Source organism: Ochlerotatus camptorhynchus, unplaced genomic scaffold (assembly GCF_037179485.1).
Source record: "Ochlerotatus camptorhynchus isolate MF236.1 unplaced genomic scaffold, CSIRO-AGI_Acam_v1.1 ptg000341l, whole genome shotgun sequence".
Lineage (NCBI taxonomy): Eukaryota > Metazoa > Arthropoda > Insecta > Diptera > Culicidae > Ochlerotatus > Ochlerotatus camptorhynchus.
Window position 1 is genome coordinate 15,100 of NW_027040829.1, and position 17,675 is coordinate 32,774.

Below are 17,675 nucleotides of genomic sequence, written 5' to 3' on the forward strand. Positions count from 1 at the left end.
CCCGTGATATGGGAATTATCATCTACACTCAAAAAATAAATCACATTTCCAATGGAAAACATCCATTAGAACTTCACATAACTTTCATGTGATCTAATAATTGGGAATTGCACTAAAAAATCACATGAACCTTATGTGTCCAATGAAATGTATGTGATTTATCACATAGAATTCATGGTATCATATGAATGTTATGTGAATTTCAGATAAAAATAATTAATTTTGTTATTGGAAAAATATCATGTGCGTTCCCAATGGAAACTATATGATTTTTTTTTCGGTGTATCATTCGATTCAACGAACACATCACCACCGTTACTGTAAACATCTGTTTTCAGTTCTTGGGTTCATCCGCAACAATGGATCACAATTCACCGCCTTGTACACGCTAATAGCTTACCATCCCTAAAACGTAACTTTACTATTACAAATTGTTGTCTGCGTTGTTAGCCCCTCTTCCCATCAATGATTATTGATCATATACATCAAAGGAGAGACATACAAATTTGACCAATCATTAAGGCAATCCGTGAATCACTAGTTAAGAATCGCTACCTTACTTCATTTTAATACGCGCTACGATGGCCGCAGCCGAACTTGAACAATTGATGCCCGATGACGTAGGACTAGAATCAACGGTACTGGGTGGTGCTGGTGCTATTTTTACAAGCTTCGATTTTGCCCCACGTGCCACCTTTGTAACTCTACCAGATGTGATGAGAGATACAGTGTTGTTGTTGTTAATGTTGGCACCCGGCACAATGCTACTACTATTACTGCTGCTACTACTACTACTACTCGTAGGTGATGCTTTGATTGCAATGGACTTGGTAGTCATAACTGTCGAGCTTGTTGAGGTAGCTCCATATGGTGCCGGAGATGGGGTTCCAGAAGCACGATCCAACTCCATCATTGCTTCCTGAATGGCGCGTTCTAGTTGAGAATTCAGCTTTCGTCCCCTGGAGATAAGAAATAAATCATTAGAATTTAATAGTATATCATCGAAACTAATGCAAACTACTAGAAATGTCAAAATGCCAAACATAAGGCTTAAAGAGGTTCAAGCACTGAGCAACTAATTTGACTAACTGTATCTCTATATCTACTGGTAATGTCCTGCCAATCTTAAAGCTATATTATTCTCACTTTCTGGCGTCCTTCTGTGCTCGGTGATGAGCTTCGAGGCCTTCGGACAAGGTTTTCAACCCGTTTACGGCGACCATTTCCGCATTTGGACGGCCACCGAACCAACGGACCCAAACGCAATCCACGGGAATCGTACGGCCATCATCCGGAGAGTCTATCACTTTGCCTGGCCAAGCCGGAAAACCACGAACTGCTCCCCAGACCAGCTCACCAACGCTGAATGATCTCGTTGTTGCCCCGTTAGCACTGCTATGTGTGGCACCGGGAGAAACGACCGGACTTGGACTCGGTGCTGTATTTTCTTGCACAGAAACTTGCGTTGGTGGGTCTATCGTAGAAACATTTATCATTATTATAAATTAATGACGTTCGGTTTTTTCTAATACATTAAGTTTGTTAATGCCACAACACACACTGTACAAAAGTGAGTAACGAAATGAATAGGATCGATGATATTTGTGAAGCCTCTTGCACCGTATTAATCATTGCCAAGCACCGCACCGCTTCATCACACAAATGAGGACAATTTTCTGAATGTCTCGCAAGGACTGAATGGAAATTATGAATATTGGGAATTGTTTCAGCCAGGTATTTTCCATAGACAGTGACGTGATGTTGGTGAAACTAACATAATCAACATTATGTTCTAGTCAATTATATACCTACTTTATAATTAATAATTTAAAACAAAACATTATTAGCTCTCAAAAAAGTGTTAAATTGTTTAGATCTAGGGAAATCTATATTATCCAAAAAAAGGTCGTTTGTCAAAAGCCGTTTAGGAAAAAAAAACTATAGACTTAACATATTCTTACTGCTTTCATACCTAAGTCAAATCTAGAAAATCCATGTTCCACGCCTGCCTGTGAAGTCAGCTCAACAAACAATTTTAGAAACAGACTAGCTTACACAGGCAAACATTAGCTTTATAAGGCGCTTTTTGCATGTGTAAGCTAATCTACAGCTAAAATTGTTAGTTGGGTGATGAACTCACTCCCTAAATAATGTAAATATGTTTAGAAAGGGCTCTGGAATGTATCCGAAACAGAATTTGATCCAGATTCTTAATTAACAAGATTACCAGCTTATCGTTGTCATGCCCAAGGAATCAAAAATATCTCCAAATGGCAAAACGACAAGCGCAACGAACCGAATGATAACGCTATGTCAGAAGTGGAAAGCAATAATGATATAATCTTCTTCCTTCTTTTTCATGAAAAGCAGCCCGTGCGACACAGCTCACTCGGGGCGGTAGAAGGAAACGAGCAAATTGTTGGCAAGCTGCTTCACGAAGTAAAGCCGAAGATGATACACGTGTGTTAATGGGAATTTTTGTGTTAAGTCTTTTCTCGATTCAGATCAAGCTATGTCCTAATCCGTGTATATTGCAACAAAGGAGGCAAGCAATATATTATTATCCTTCTACCACTCCGATCGAGCTTTGTTACATAGCGAGTTTATCATGGTAGTCGTAGCAACAGTTTTGTCGGTATCGTTGGTTGCTTTATGTGTTTGGATGCGCTGGTCATGCCACACTTGATCTTAAAGTTTTCTGGAAATTGTTGCATTCACTTGACTAGTGCTCAAACTGTAGTAAAATGTTAAGAACACTACTATTGATCAACCCATTGGTACCGAAACTTCGAAGGCCGCAATCATGCCATTGTTTCCGGTTTGATTTACACGATGTCTTCCAATATTTTGACAGCAACAATTATAAGTTAAGATCAAAAAAAAAATTCTCGTATTGCCCCAAGAAGGGTATGCCCATTTCGCTCCTAGGGATAATGCGCGATAAAAATTACTCCATTACCACGGGAAATTGCAAACATCAGTGCAATCATTCAGAGCAACTGTTTAGTGAAAGTAACAGTGATCAGTAATAGCCCCCGGTAGTCGTTGCCCCGTCGGTGCGGACGCTATTCCCACTCCGGAGCTGACGATAACCACCCGACGCTGGAAGGAGACTGGAAGAGGGTCGCACAAGGGTGAGAACACCCATCCCCCTGTGGACGACGAGGGAAGAAAGGATAGTTCCAGTATCGGGACGGACAAGGGAAATTCAGCCCATTCCCCGAAGGATTTCGCGGGAACAAAGAAAATCGCAGCATCTCTGGAAGATGCAAGCAACATCAAAGTACAGTCAAATAATACCAATGCTCCCTCCGTTGGGACATCCCTGCCCTGGGTGGGTGGAACGCCTCCACCTGCCCTTGGTGGGGCTCTATCTCATTCGGCATACGTAACCGATTCCTCAACCGACTTAACCGACCACGATTCCTCCAGCAGCTTTAATATAGATCCGCCTGACGACCACAGCGGTAGTTTGCACCACAGCCACACCGGGTCCACCGTATCGAACAGCCCGTACCCCACACCGGCCTTGCCCAAGTCAGCCAACTGTATACTCCAATGGAACGTTAACGGCTTCCTGCAGCGGATTGGAGAGCCTCATCGAACAGATGAACCGCTCCCTCGGCGGAAGATACAACTGGACAAAGAAAAGCGGTAGAAATTTCCGACACTCCGTAGCCATTGGGGTACTAAACACGGTACCTTTCCGGGTTATCGACTTAGACTCACAATTACTCATACTCGGGGTTCAACTTACAGAACCAGTCAACATCACCGTTGCCTGCATTTATTTGCCATGTGGACGAATCGGTAACCTCAACTGTCAACTCAGCGAGACCCTAATGAAATTACGTGAACCACGCACCCTAGTTAGGGACGTCAACGCGCACCACTCAAATTGGGGTTGCCCTCGGTGAACAAGCGGACTGGGAAAGCTACGGTGCTACTGTGGAGACTCTACTACTACAGTGGAACCCGGACAGTATCGAGGACCTCTCGGACGCCATATACGAAGCAGCAACGGCCACCATCCCCAAGCGCTAACATGTTGTATGGCCAAAGTCCTAGAGCGTATGGTCAATCGAAGACTGAAGCAACACCTCGAAGCTGGAAATTTCCTTGATCACCGACGGCACGCTTTCCGACAAGGTTTCGGAACGTCCACCTATTTCGCAACCCTAGGGGAAGTTCTTCAGAACGCCTACGACAGTGGCCTGCACACCGAGATAGTATCGCTCGACATATCGAAGGCCTTCAACAGAACGTGGACGCCCCTCGTCCTTAAGCAACTAATCGACTGGGGTCTTAACGGACCCATCGTTCACTTCATCCAGAACTTTTTGTCCAACCGCTCATTCCGAGTCGCAGTCGGCAACACCAAATCCCGGCTTTTCCCCGAGGAAACGGGTGTCCCAAAAGGATCGGTTATCGCCGTTACCCTGTTCCTCGTGGCGATGAACGGAGTCTTCCGTCAACTACCGAAAAACATATATGTGTTCGTCTACGCCGACGACATCCTCATCGTCACCACCGGACCCACGCCAGTACGTACAAGGATGAGAGCCCAAGCGGCAGACTCCGCCGTCGCCAGGTGGGCTTTGAATGATCATCCTCTAAAAGCATCAGGTGCCATGTCTGCCCTTCTCGACACAGAATTAGCGGACCACCGATCAAAATCGACGACCAGTCCATACCGCTGAAGAAGACCGCCCGAGTTCTTGGAGTTCTCATTGACCGATTCCTCAACTTTGAACAGCATTTCAGTGCAGTCAAGAAAAATTGCCGCAGCATTTTCAAGAAATTTGTAAAATATTGAGATTAAAATAAGTGGCCCATCTCGCCCCATATGACCGCTTTGCCCCATCTACCCTATCCCTATTCACTATTGAGTTTTTCTTGATCAACGCATCCAACGTTGGTACAAATGTTATAATTTATCATCTCAGAACAAACTTTTCCTGTAACTCTTCGAATCGCCCATTTTTGTTATTCTTTTGGGGAAAATCTGGCTCCAAACAGGTGTCAAAACTTTGAGCTTTATTTTCCTTGGCCTTCGACAATCTTAAAACGAAATTTGCCCCACTTCTTACTCTAACCGTTTTCTTTTTTTTATCTTTAAACACTACCATACATGATCAAAATGTTGCTTCTATGATTTCCCAAGTCAACATAACAACGTAATATCATTATTCTCTTTCCCGCGCATGGGTACCTTTAAAATTGATTATGCCAAAATACTCTGGGCTGGAAGAGGTTATTGTAGAAACAACAAATCGACGTTGGCCTGTGCTGTTACTGTGGACATCGATGCATAAGTGAAATTACAGCAGTTTATGAAAACGCAAAAGACATTACTGAAATCTACTTATAATTCTAAATTTTAGCAACATGCACTATCAATACAACATAATTATGTAGTTTTCTCTTAATATATGGATAAACATTAAACGAAAAATTACACATAAAAGAATAGCATAAGTTTGTATCTACTTGAATATATATTGGCTTTAGTGAACAATGGCTATATTCTACGAGTCATGACTGATAATTTTATAAATAACTAATTATTTAAAATCACGTTACATGCAGAATCCTATAATAGGTAGAGTAAACAGGCTGAATCAAAATAGGGAGATCAAGGATCAAGACATTCGAGCAGTTTAAAATGACTTTTCCTACCACTAGAACTTATAGTCACTATATGTATAGTCTGTCGGATACAAAACCTTGTGAACTGGCAACTTTGGTTTTTGCAATAAAAATTGTGAAAATGGTCAAGACTTTGCAAGGCGGTTTTGTTTTACAAAGCATTTTTTTTTATCTTCGCAGTATCAATAGCAATGCTAACATTTATATTCGGAATAGCAGAAAATATTTGCAAAGAACATCGATCAACTTGCACTTTTTAACGCATACTTGCAATGTATGCTCCGAATCACGATTCTATTCGTATACAAAAATTGATAAAAAAAAATCATTGTTTGCCGTTTATTCATTAATTGCATCGATGTTCCTGCAAAAAAAAAACGCAACAAATATTTCGTTCACGACCACATTGATAAATTATCACCTATTTTTATTTTATTTTTGTTCGATTTAATTATTGTCACGATTTCAATACGAGGTGGAAGTCAGTAATGCTCGATTGGCTCCAGCAAATGACAGGTCAAATTGGCTCCGTAAGACTATGAATATAGTGACTATACTCAAACTTTGCCGCGGGATAGTATTTTAAAAAATATCTTCGGGAACCTCGAGAAAATAGGGTCTTATTTATGTTAAGCTAGAAAAATCAGGAATTTATCACTTCACTTTCTTAAAATCGCTGGTAGAAGGTGTCTCAAAACTGCCCGACTGTATGGATTATTACTTTTTTTGTAGGTAACCTGTTGTGAAAGGAATTATTGTAAGTGCTCCAACGCATTCATGTTGTAACCACTTTCCACGGTCAAATGTTGAGAATTATGCAAACAAAAAGAAAAACATCTGGCGATGAACTGAACAAGCCATAAAATGGTAAAAAGTGAACAGCAACAAGCTTTTAGGTCAATAATGATTTTTAAATAGGTACATCGAATGATTCTTTTAGCACATTTAAACGAACAAACAGAATGATTTGATTATTTGCTGATAACTGAAACTAAACAGGCTTTTGACATTTTTGTATAACATATGTGTCGCTTATTCATAAATGCATGATAATGAGACAAGAGAAACAGATGTTGAAGTAGGACTTTTCTGCAGTAAGTATGCGGAAGTAGGTAATTTGGGCTCATATCTGTTTGTCTTTGAACTTGCTACAATTCTCCGTTTATATCCGCTAACCTTATCTGATAGAAGTGACCTTGAGAATGTTGCAGTTGCTGATGGTGTTGCTGATGGTGTCCTTCAGTGAAGCGCAGCAAAAAGTGAAAACCATTTTAAGTATTCGTTGGATAGTAACGTAAGTTAACAGTACGTATTTAATTGGAGTTATGGTGAAAAGTGATTACACAGGGTGAAAAGGGATGATTGAATGGGGGAGAAACTATGCAATAGTGAGGAAGCATTACACTCGTGTGAAAGTTAAATCAAACCAATCACCTCACAGCACACGTTAAATTTTCGAAATTTCTCTACCAAAAATGTTCATGCTTACCATGAGAATCAGGTTGAACACCGTGGGCCGGTGAACTTCCTTGGCGCATTATTTCTGCTGAGTGGTGACTTTGATGATGACGAGATTGTTGCTGTGATGCAATATGAATCTGGTGGTGATGTGAAAGGCTAGTGCTAAGGTTGCTTGTGATGTTGCTACTGTTGCTATTACTGTTGTTGTTGCCGGTGCTGCTACTGCCCTCACCAATGGTACTGCGGACAAAGGACGATAGTGGCAGGTGGGTGGAAGGTTGCATGCGTCTTACTTTCGACTCCGATGGTTTACAAATGGTGCGCTGATATGAAGAACCACCTTAAAGGAACAGTTGTCATTTAAACAAAAAAAAAAGGATTTAAACTATTTGCATAAATTTGCGTGTCATAAAAGCAAAGCGATTAATCTTAATGCGAGTACATAAACTTAAGTTGATGCAGATAAAAGTACCGAAAACAATTGCCTTATTTCTCTATACGGTGTCACATCTGACCACTAGAAAAATCTTCATACCATTTTTTATTCTTTATTATAGAGGTTTCCAGTCATTGGTTGGTTCGCCTCTTATGAAAAAGAAGAGGCCTTTAATTGAGTGGCCACAAAGCTCTTCAGTACCTACCTACATATCGTGAAGGAAATGCAATACATTATATGGTTTTATAACACTAGTCCGAATTCAACTAGCCCAAATGCCACTAGTCCGAAAATAATAATTGTAGGAGATTATTCCTTCTTTAAAATATGAGCAGTTCATTCGGGGTGCACTGTACTGTACTGCGAGAGAAGTTTAAGTTTGAGATTTAAAAATGTACTTAGGGAAAATTGGTGAGCTCTAGGATTAAGAAGACTGGCAACTTTGCCAGAATCCAAGCGACAGATGCAGTACCCAAGTAACCACAGACACGTTATTTCGCCTTTTTGGCTATATACGGGCCTCATCAGAACTTAAAAACACTGCTATACCCGTTGTTCAGCTGTATACAGCCAAAAAGGCGAAATAACGTGTCTATGGTTACTTGGGTAGCGCTGCACTTGAGCGAAGGTGAAAGCAACGCATAGAAAAATGAGCAAATACACAAACCTTCTGAGGATGTAATCTTTACTATCAAATTCGTTCAAAGCATTTACCTTTGAGCGGCAGATGACGCGATTGTGACCTGTCTCAATAGCGGTGTACGAGAAAATGGAAGAGTTACCAGTCTTCTTGACATGTTGTCTTCGATTAAAGTCAGTCTGTCACAATCTAATATTTTATAGAAGATTTTTTCTTCCTTTAAACATGAGCAGTTCTTCCGAAAACTTTGAATCTTTTCTACAAAGTTGCAAATAATATAGCTCAAAATCAGACTATTTTCAAACGATTTGGGCTTGTGTTTCATTCTGGCTAGTGACGTTTTTAAGCTAAACAATATTTGTTCTATGGATACTTTTGCGTCAAACAATATTTTGATATAGTCAGCCAAGATGTTCATCTTTACAATTAGACCCCCAGGGTTTTGCAAAACGTTTAATTGCCGGAAGTGTTCACACAGACTTCTCATTTAAGCTTTGGTAAACTCGTTCGTTGGGTGAAAATCGAAAAATGCGTATTTATTCCACTGGGAGTAGTGTTTCCATGGTCTCAACCCACGCTCGTTCGACTGTTGGAGGCAGCTGATCGTCTCACGAGATATCGCATAGCCATAGCTCCTAGAACAGAATCTTGCCATTTGTTCTGTTAGGTTCACATCGACCGGTGCTTAATTGTCCTCCGGCGCTTCCTCTTGTAGTTCCGAGCAGTTCGTGGTACATTTCCGTAAGTCAAAAACCAGGACTTCACAACGTAAGCGTACTACGACGCGGCTCTCAAACAAAGGAGTAACAAGTGAGATACTATGACTGCCAGACTAGATCTTTGGTTCTCTCATGCAGTGGTTCATCAGAGAGGGGAAGCTTAGTAATCCCAATCACCTGCCCATGGCGCCATTCTATCGCGGCATGAGCCTAAAATACCGGCCATAAACCTACCGTCTCCAACACTCCACTATAAAGCATAAAATTAAGCCCGCTCACCAGCAACACCAGGTGCAAAAACTAGCCAAGGGGAGGGTAAAAAATAAAGCTATTGCATATGGGTTTCAAATACATTTCATTTGATTCTAATAATTTGGTCGATTTTCATTCCTCATATGTAAATGTATCAGATATTTATATAGAATTTACCCGAAACATTTTCAAACATAGCGTTTTCATTGGATTTTCTTATATTGCAAATTTATTAGACTTCCACATAACAGGAATATGTCATATTGGTTCAGTGTAGTCTCCACTTCCAGTACGTTTGCTGGTATTTCCTCCATGCCAGGTATGCACTGAGGAACTTCGAATACATCTTGTGAAAATCCTTGCCCTGCCGGAACGTCTCTCCATTGATCGCAATCACTTGATGAACGTAGTGAGTGACTTACCCAGCGTCGGCCCATTTTCTTCACGTGTGAGAGCAGACCTAAAAAGCTCGGTGGCTGCTTGTTCAGAAGGGGTAAGCTGTTGTGGCTTCGGAACCTCCACCTGCTCCCAACATCCGCAAGGAGCGGTTAACGTCTAACTCTGCATGAATATTGGTGATCGATGTTGGCTTGACGTTGGTCCCATGACGTACACATTTGTCTTTAAAACAGATGTAGCAACGGTTGGCAATAACTAGCTTCACAAAGCTACGAGTTGTTTCTGCTGCATGCTGTCCCAGCTCAGAGACTACCATCACAAACAAACAAACATAACACATTGAACATTTCTCACTGTAAAACATCGTCGCTACAACGCTACTGCCATCTGTTGAGTACACCGTGACGGCCAATACACTCAATAGATGGCGGTAGTGTGTAATAGGGTGCTTCATTCTGAAAAAAGTGATGAATTTCTGATGGGCCACCCTCCAGTTCGATTCATAGCCCCAAAATATGAACCTGTGCAAAAATTGGTAAAGATTGATGAAGGTTTAGAGGTCGCGCCAATGATTTGAAATTTGTATGGGAATTACTATGGAAGAATTTAAAAAATCGCTTATATCGCTATAACTTTGCTTCTACTTGTCCAAATGTCGAAAAAATTTAGTATGTTATTGCTATGGCAATAAACAAAAAGCCTACAGTTGCTACGCTCAGTTTTGCAGCGTATCAAGAATTATAAAAATGTGAAAAAATGGCAAAATAGGGTAAATTGACAGATGAATATGTACAAGGCAACAACGCCAATTTCATCGCAACAACAACAGGCTTGTTGATCATTGTCATGACAACCACATATTTTTTTTTTTCAACGTTTGGACAACTACAACCAAAGTTAGAGCAATGTAAACGAAAATCAATAATTTCCCATACTAATTCACCAAAATCTCCATACAAAATCCAAATCATTGGCGCGACCTCTAAACCTTCATCAATCTTTACCATTTTTTGCACAGGTTCATATTTTGGGGCTATGAATCGAACTGGAGGGTGGCCTATCAAAAATTCATCACTTTTTTCAAAATGAAACACCCTAGTGTGTAAACGCCAAACGCAAGATAATAGACTATGCACGCCACAGGTGGCGGTACTATCAGCAAAGAAACATTAAAATTTACCGTTAAATGCGTGTTTTTTTCCTAGATTTGTTTTCCGTGCTGAGCACCAATGCTACCGATGCCAGGGAGGCAGCTCCCACACCTGGACCCTACCTATCGACCCATCAACTCATGAACCGGGGACCAACGGTTTTACTTCCCTTCCGAAGGAAAGCGTAATCGAAGAGTTATGCCTCAGAACATCCCGGCGGCGCCGACTGGTATTGAACCCATGCCTGCTGGGGTGAGAGGTAATCACGCTTACCACTACACCACCGGTGCCACTTAAATGCGTGTTCGATGAACAATTTGCGAGTGTGTGTGCTACCACCTTTTCATTTGAACGAGGCAGACCGAGTTTATTCACGCAGGTTTCCGAGATCAGCGATGATTCCCGAATAGATGGAAGCTTGTACTTGGAGAAGACCACCATCGGCTGCTTACAGTTATCGTTCCGACACACTGATTTAGAACCAAAAAAAACTTCAACTTGTGCGAGGATCGTAGACAGTTGAAGCACAACTTCGCTTTCTTCACTAGTTCACGTTTGCGCTGAGTGTCCATTTGCTTGAACTCATCACATTGGTATAACGAATGCTTTTCTTTTGCTGCAGCTGAATACAGCGACTGAATTTTCTTCTCGGAGCAATTCTCGCTGAAACCAGTTCATTTTTTGCATGAGGTTCTCAATAACCAATATTTTTGTACTTAATCAGAAATTCTAGTTATCAAATTAGAAAAATTGATAAAAATTATTATTTTATTATTTTATTATAAAAAATCATTATGGCGGCCAAATACAATATGGCTACGACATTTTGATTATGCCAAATTACAGCTCTAACTTTCTCCTTTTCAGTCATATGCAGCTATTAGGAATTTTTTTTCCAAATTTTCAAAGGAACAGTGATTAAAATCATATGGTGGGCTCAACACTTTTTAATTTTCTTCTATTTGCATGCACAAATGAGATTGCTCTATCATCGACATTTGAACTGTACCAACAAGTCAGCACTCGTGATTATTTTAGTTATCATGGGGACGTAATTTTTTATTAGCCCCGGTTCCTTTCAAATTGTATCTTTATTTATGTACGGCCCTTATATTTTAAATGATGTTTCACATTCATCTAGTGATGACCAATTTTCATTCGAATAATCGATTAATCGATTAACGAACCGAAAAGTAAAATATTTGCAATCGGTTATATCATGCCGATATAAGCATTAACTTCTCCAGAGGATCATCACCCATCGTTTAAAATGCTGCACTCTCATTGGTGGCAAAATGACAGCACAGCGAACAAAAAATAATCGATTAATGGATAATCTAGTAGTTAAAAAATAGGACATCTCCAAAATTCTGATTTTGGTGTGATTGTTTTGATAAAAAAGAGCGCAAAATTTCATCTCTACTGAGGGGGCAGCAAAACCACAAAATTACCTTGCATACGGGGGTTATTCATTGGATGGAAGGGACCGTGAAAGACGACACCAAAATAGAAAGTTTTTCTTCCGACTGTTTCATCTTAGTATTCTTCTTTGAATGTTACTGCTATATGAAAAAATCTCAACTTTTTAATGGTGTGTCAGTGAAAGGCAAGCTCATGAAAAACGAAAAAGATAATAAATCCAATATGGCCGCTAAAATGTTTAAACATGCTAAATTAAAGTCCTAGCTTTCCCATTAATATGGTATGAAAATTAGGGGTTTTCTTGAGAATTTTTAAAGATATAATTATTTTAAAGAATCAAGTATACGCAAAAATGGAGCACTTTTGAAAACTGTTAGATCCCCTCGTTTTAAAAGGGTCCATCAATTTGACCTTTGCCATCCAATTTGTCTAATTGGAACTTCTGAATGAGTACGAAAAATGGTTTTTGAGTAAGGGAGAACAGCCCATAATGCACCCCTGGGGTAAAATGCCCACTTATTGAAAAACATCGATAACTTTTCCTCAGATGCGTTTTCCGGATAACGGTTTGTGATTGTTTTCAACTGGAGGTTTCACAAATAATTCTTGATCATAAAATCATATATTGACCTATTGATTCCTTTAAAAAAATAGCATTTTGTGCAAAACAGGACACAGTTGTTAAAATCATCGACTGAAAATTAAGCTTTTAACATCATATATCACAAAAAAATTTAACGAATTTACTTTTTGTATATTTTTTAGATATTTTACTTGATGAATCACAGTTTAACATTCTATTGAGATTTTGAGACCTTATTTCTGATGTAACATAAAGAAATAATCATTTGAAATACCGCATCCCTTTGCATTATCTACTTGCAGGGGTTATGGTTTGTCTACCATGGGGTGCATTTTACCCCAATGTTGTGTTGCGTTTTGGCCATTGTTGTCGTGCGTCTTGCCCCAATGTTGTGGTGCATATTGCATCATGAATCAGGCGTTTTGCCCCGCTATAATTTTGAAAACAATTTATAAAATACCTTGAAAGTCATGGAAAATCATCCTTTTGTAGTTCTAAATCACTCGATCTTCGTAGAAAACATGGTAATGAACCAAACGCCATTACTTTTTTCTTGATTTTAGCTTCCATTCGCCAGCAATTGACGATTTTGCTTAAACGGTGCGTTTTGCACCATCCTACCCTACATCGTACAGTGGACTGGTTTCAGCGAGAGTTGCTCCTCGATCACTGATTCCTTTTTGGAGACTTCCAGTGGTGTTTTCTTCGTGAACGCTGTACAATTTTCCTTGGCCAGCTTCTCTAATAGGATATAGATGAGCCACGGATCATATGTGATATATTCCTCTCCATGCGCATTCAATTGACGCACCACTTCATCACGAACGAGCTTACGTAGATTTTATGGATGTCGCAGTGGTGACCACTGGTTGGTCCACGAAATCACGCTCAGCTGCAAAAACGGTATATTTCTTTTTATCGTAGAAATTCTTGAGCAGCGGCCAAGCTTCCTGGTAGTTGGCATTTAAAATCGGAAAGGAACTCACTAACTGCTTTGCACTACCCTCAAGGTATGACACCAGGTATTGCAATTTCATCAAATCCCGCAAATTCGCCTTGTGTGGATTGTTTGGCCGAAAATAGCATTAAAGAATTCTTCCTATCACCTGGCACTGCTTACATTTCTTCCGCCCAGGGGTTTGACATATAGCTGCATACACGTACTCAACATCAAAACAACAAAACATATCAGGGTACCGCTAACAACGTTGCAGATGTTCGGTACGCAGCAAACTTAAGCGATATGACAGCCATATCCATCCTCTGCTTCCGCCACTCGATGATTTATTCTGCCAGAATTTATAATAGCAGAGTGACGCAGAGTGAAGCTTGCAACACTGATGTCGATCAATGGGCATTTTTTTGACATCCTTTGTTTTTGTTTACACCTCGGATGACTTCACCTGGGTTGTGAAAGTTTCCTCTGTTATAGATTTTGGTTTTAAGTCTGCGTAACTCTTCTATTATCAACTCAGGATTCAGCATCACCGTTCGTTGGGTTTCCAAAAGCATCCCGATCTGTAGCTATCGATGGAACTACTATTTCCCTGGCAGAGCTGCTGTTCTCATCTTCATCATCGCCATCCCGGGAAATACACGCTCAAAAAATTCTACACATTTTTATTGACGAATTTCCATGTGAAATTCCACATGATTTTCATGTACATAAACAGAATCTACTCAGAAGTACGCATGAAATGTATGTGTCAAATGAATAGTATGTGTGGTCACACATGGCTTTTATGTGCACACATAGTAAGTATGTGTATGTTGATCACATAGTTCTCCAGAGGCACAAAAGTGTGAGTGAGACCGCGCGCTACCTTTTTAAGTAGTTTTGATATCGCGACACCTTTTTGGTTCTTCTTCTTCTTCTTCATTTTTATATATGGATGTTGGATTTTGGTGTTCGTGAGATTGCGCTTGGATATCTCTATTGCAAACATTCAGGGAAAGTTCACCGCTCAAAAAAAATACGTTTTGATTTTTCTAAAAATATTAAAAAAAAGTTATCAAAAATCTAAAAAATAACATTTTTTCAAATTTTTCAAAGAAAATTCATGCGCAAAAACATTTTTTAGAAATCATTATAGCGTAAAATTGGACTCAAAAAACCACAAAACATCGACTTTTCGGTTTTGCTGAAGGTCCAATTTTTTTCATGATAAGATAGAAAAAAAATATTTTTGCATGTGATTTTTGGCAAAAATCCAAGGAAGAAACTGATTTTCTTGGACTTTTGATAATTTTTCCCAATAGTTATTGTTAGAAAAATAAAAACGTACCGAAAATATTTTTTTTAATTTTCGGACCGGTAAACTTCCCCTGCATGTGTGAGACACATAAAAACAATCTTAGACCTTTTCTTAGTGTACCGTTCAAGGGTGCCTTTCACACGAATTGAATTCCTCCCGAACGTTATGCACGTAAGGGATTGATTCCAGGTTGGTGTGGTTTTCCTCAATGGTGTTTCATGGAACTCAAAACATCCCCTTGCGACGCGTTTCGCTCATGAAGTGTTTCAACTGCCGCCAGCTCCCACTTTTCTTGCACCATCTGTGCATTTCGGGGGTCTTCCAACCAGCTATTACTGGCAAGTATTTTGACGATTCAGCTTCTCCTTTGCCTGATACCGCTTCAACTTCTAGCTGTGTTTCCGGTTCTGCGACCTCTACACTAGCCACATCATGCCCATGCATCCGTCCTGCCAACTACCAGCAGGTTTATGCCGCCACCTGCTCTTCCTCGGATCCGAGACACCCTAAAACAGGCACTGAGGAAGCTTCCGAACCTCCCGACCCAGTCGTGCTTGCTGCAGACATCCGCCATCGTCATCGTCCCGGTTCTGTGGTCGGTGATGGTATCGGGGGCTTCCGGCCTGCAACCTCAGGCGAGTATGTTAGCGATTCCGAGCTTTCGGTACCTGATGTCTTTTCGATTTCTAGTTCCCGTGATTGCTCCTCGAATGGTCTCCTGATCTACTACCAAAACGTGCGTGGGCTGAGGACTAAAATCGACTCGTTTTTCCTGGCTGTTGTGGAGGCCGAATATGATTTGATTGTGCTGACGGAAACGTGGCTGGACGACCGAATTTACTCATCGCAACTTTTCGGGTCACTCTATTCCGTCTTCAGAACTGACCGGTCTGCTCTAAACAGTCAAAAATCGCGCGGTGGCGGAGTCCTGATTGCAGTATCTACTAGACTAGCCAGCTACGTAAGTACGTCACCCATTTCCAGTCAACTGGAACAGCTGTGGATTGTCGTAGAACTTTCACAAAGCAAGCTTAGTTTAGGCGCAATCTACCTGCCTCCCGACCGCAAAAACGACTGCACGATCATCCGTGAGCATGTGGAATCGTTAGGCTCAATTTCGTCACAATTAAGTCCCTGTTCTCCCGCTTTCATATTTGGTGACTACAATCAAGCTGGTCTGCAGTGGCGCTTTACAGACAGTGGCACACCATTAATTGATCCACTGCTTTCGCATATGCTGGTTGCTTGCTGTACTCTTTTGGACGGTTTTAACTTTTACGGGTTCACACAAGTGAATACTTTTCCGAACCGAAATGGACGTTTGCTAGATCTTGTCCTGGCAAATGATTCCGCACTACCGGGCACTTCTGTTTCCTTGCCGGTCGAGCCACTGATTGATCTAGATGCCGATCATCCCGCTCTCGTCGTGTCATTTAGTTTACCTACGCCGATTCTTTTTACGCCGTCATCTGAGTGCTACTCTTTGGACTTTCGCCGGGCCGATTATGTTGCATTGAACAGTCGCTTGCGGAAATTGATTGGCAATTTATCGAAACTGCCGCTAGCGTGAATGATGCAGTGGATTTTTTCAGTGCTGCACTGGAAGATGCTATTTTCCGCATTGTCTCAGCTCCGCTAAAGCCTACATGGTCTAACCCACGCCTACGCGTGCTAAAACGTCAACGCTCTGCCGCCCTCCGAAAGTATTGTAACTCTCGCTCGCCGTACTACAAACGACTGTTCAATTTTGCGAGTCGTAGTTATCGAAATTACAATCGTTTTCTCTATAGTCGACACGTGAGACGCACGGAAGCGAACCTTCGCACGAATCCGAAAAGTTTTTGGTCGTTTGTCAACTCCAAACGGAAGGAATCCGGGTTGCCTTGTTCCATGTTTCTCGGGAATGACTCGGCTAATAGTGAAAGAGAAAAATGCGACTTGTTTGCTTGTCATTTCAAACAAGTGTTCCACGATTTCTCCGCTTTGCCAACACAAGTGCTGGACGCTACTGTTGGGATGCCACGTGATGTGTTTAGTTTCGTTATTCCGCGCATTTCAGAAGACATGGTGATAGCCGCAACACGCAAACTGAAGCTCTCGTTCGCCGCCGGACCTGACGGCATTCCGTCATCAGTTCTAAAACGTTGTGTAGCCAATCTCTGCCTTCCACTTGCGAGGCTATTCAATCTCTCAGCACAGTAATGTGAGTTCCCCTGCAGCTGAAAACTTTCTTATCTGTTCCCAGTGCACAAAAAAGGAGATAAACGGAATGTCATAAATTATCGTGGAATCACCTCCCTGTGTGCCTGCTCAAAACTGTTCGAGATTATCATAAATGGTGCTCTGTTCGCACGCTGCAAAAATTATATCGATACAGAACAACACGGTTTCTACCCGAAGCGCTCCGTGTCCACGAACCTGGTGCAGTTCACTTCTAACTGTCTGCGATGCATGGATTCAGGATGGCAAGTCGATACTGCGTATATGGATCTAAAAGCTGCATTTGACACGGTGGACCATAATATCTTGCTGGCCAAGCTGGAGATACTTGGCATCTCGTCAACTGCTGTGGATTGGTTCAGATCTTACTTGGTGAATCGCTATGTACATGTCAAGATTGGCGCGTCGGAATCGGATGTTTTCTCAAACAACTCGGTAGTCCCGCAAGGCAGTAACCTAGGACCGCTACTATTTTCGATCTTTTTAAA

General features: G+C 41.1%; 1 protein-coding gene across 4 annotated transcripts in view; it reads right to left on the minus strand.

Annotated features, from left to right (window-relative positions):
• Positions 1-555: 555 nt before the first annotated feature.
• Positions 556-17,675, minus strand: part of LOC135708914 (mediator of RNA polymerase II transcription subunit 13-like) — a 116,035-nt gene continuing 98,915 nt past the window's right edge. Inside the window, exons 8-10 of one of the 4 annotated variants that reach the window (XM_065231092.1) lie at positions 7,139-7,450; positions 1,147-1,474; positions 556-959 (exon numbers count right to left, since the gene is read on the minus strand). In XM_065231092.1, coding sequence (XP_065087164.1) covers positions 557-959; positions 1,147-1,474; positions 7,139-7,450 — 1,043 coding nt within the window. In that variant the 3' untranslated portion in view covers position 556. Of the gene's footprint in view, positions 960-1,146; positions 1,475-6,825; positions 6,887-7,138; positions 7,451-17,675 lie in introns of those variants that run through there. The other 3 variants (XM_065231093.1, XM_065231095.1, XM_065231096.1) reach the window with 3 other exon arrangements.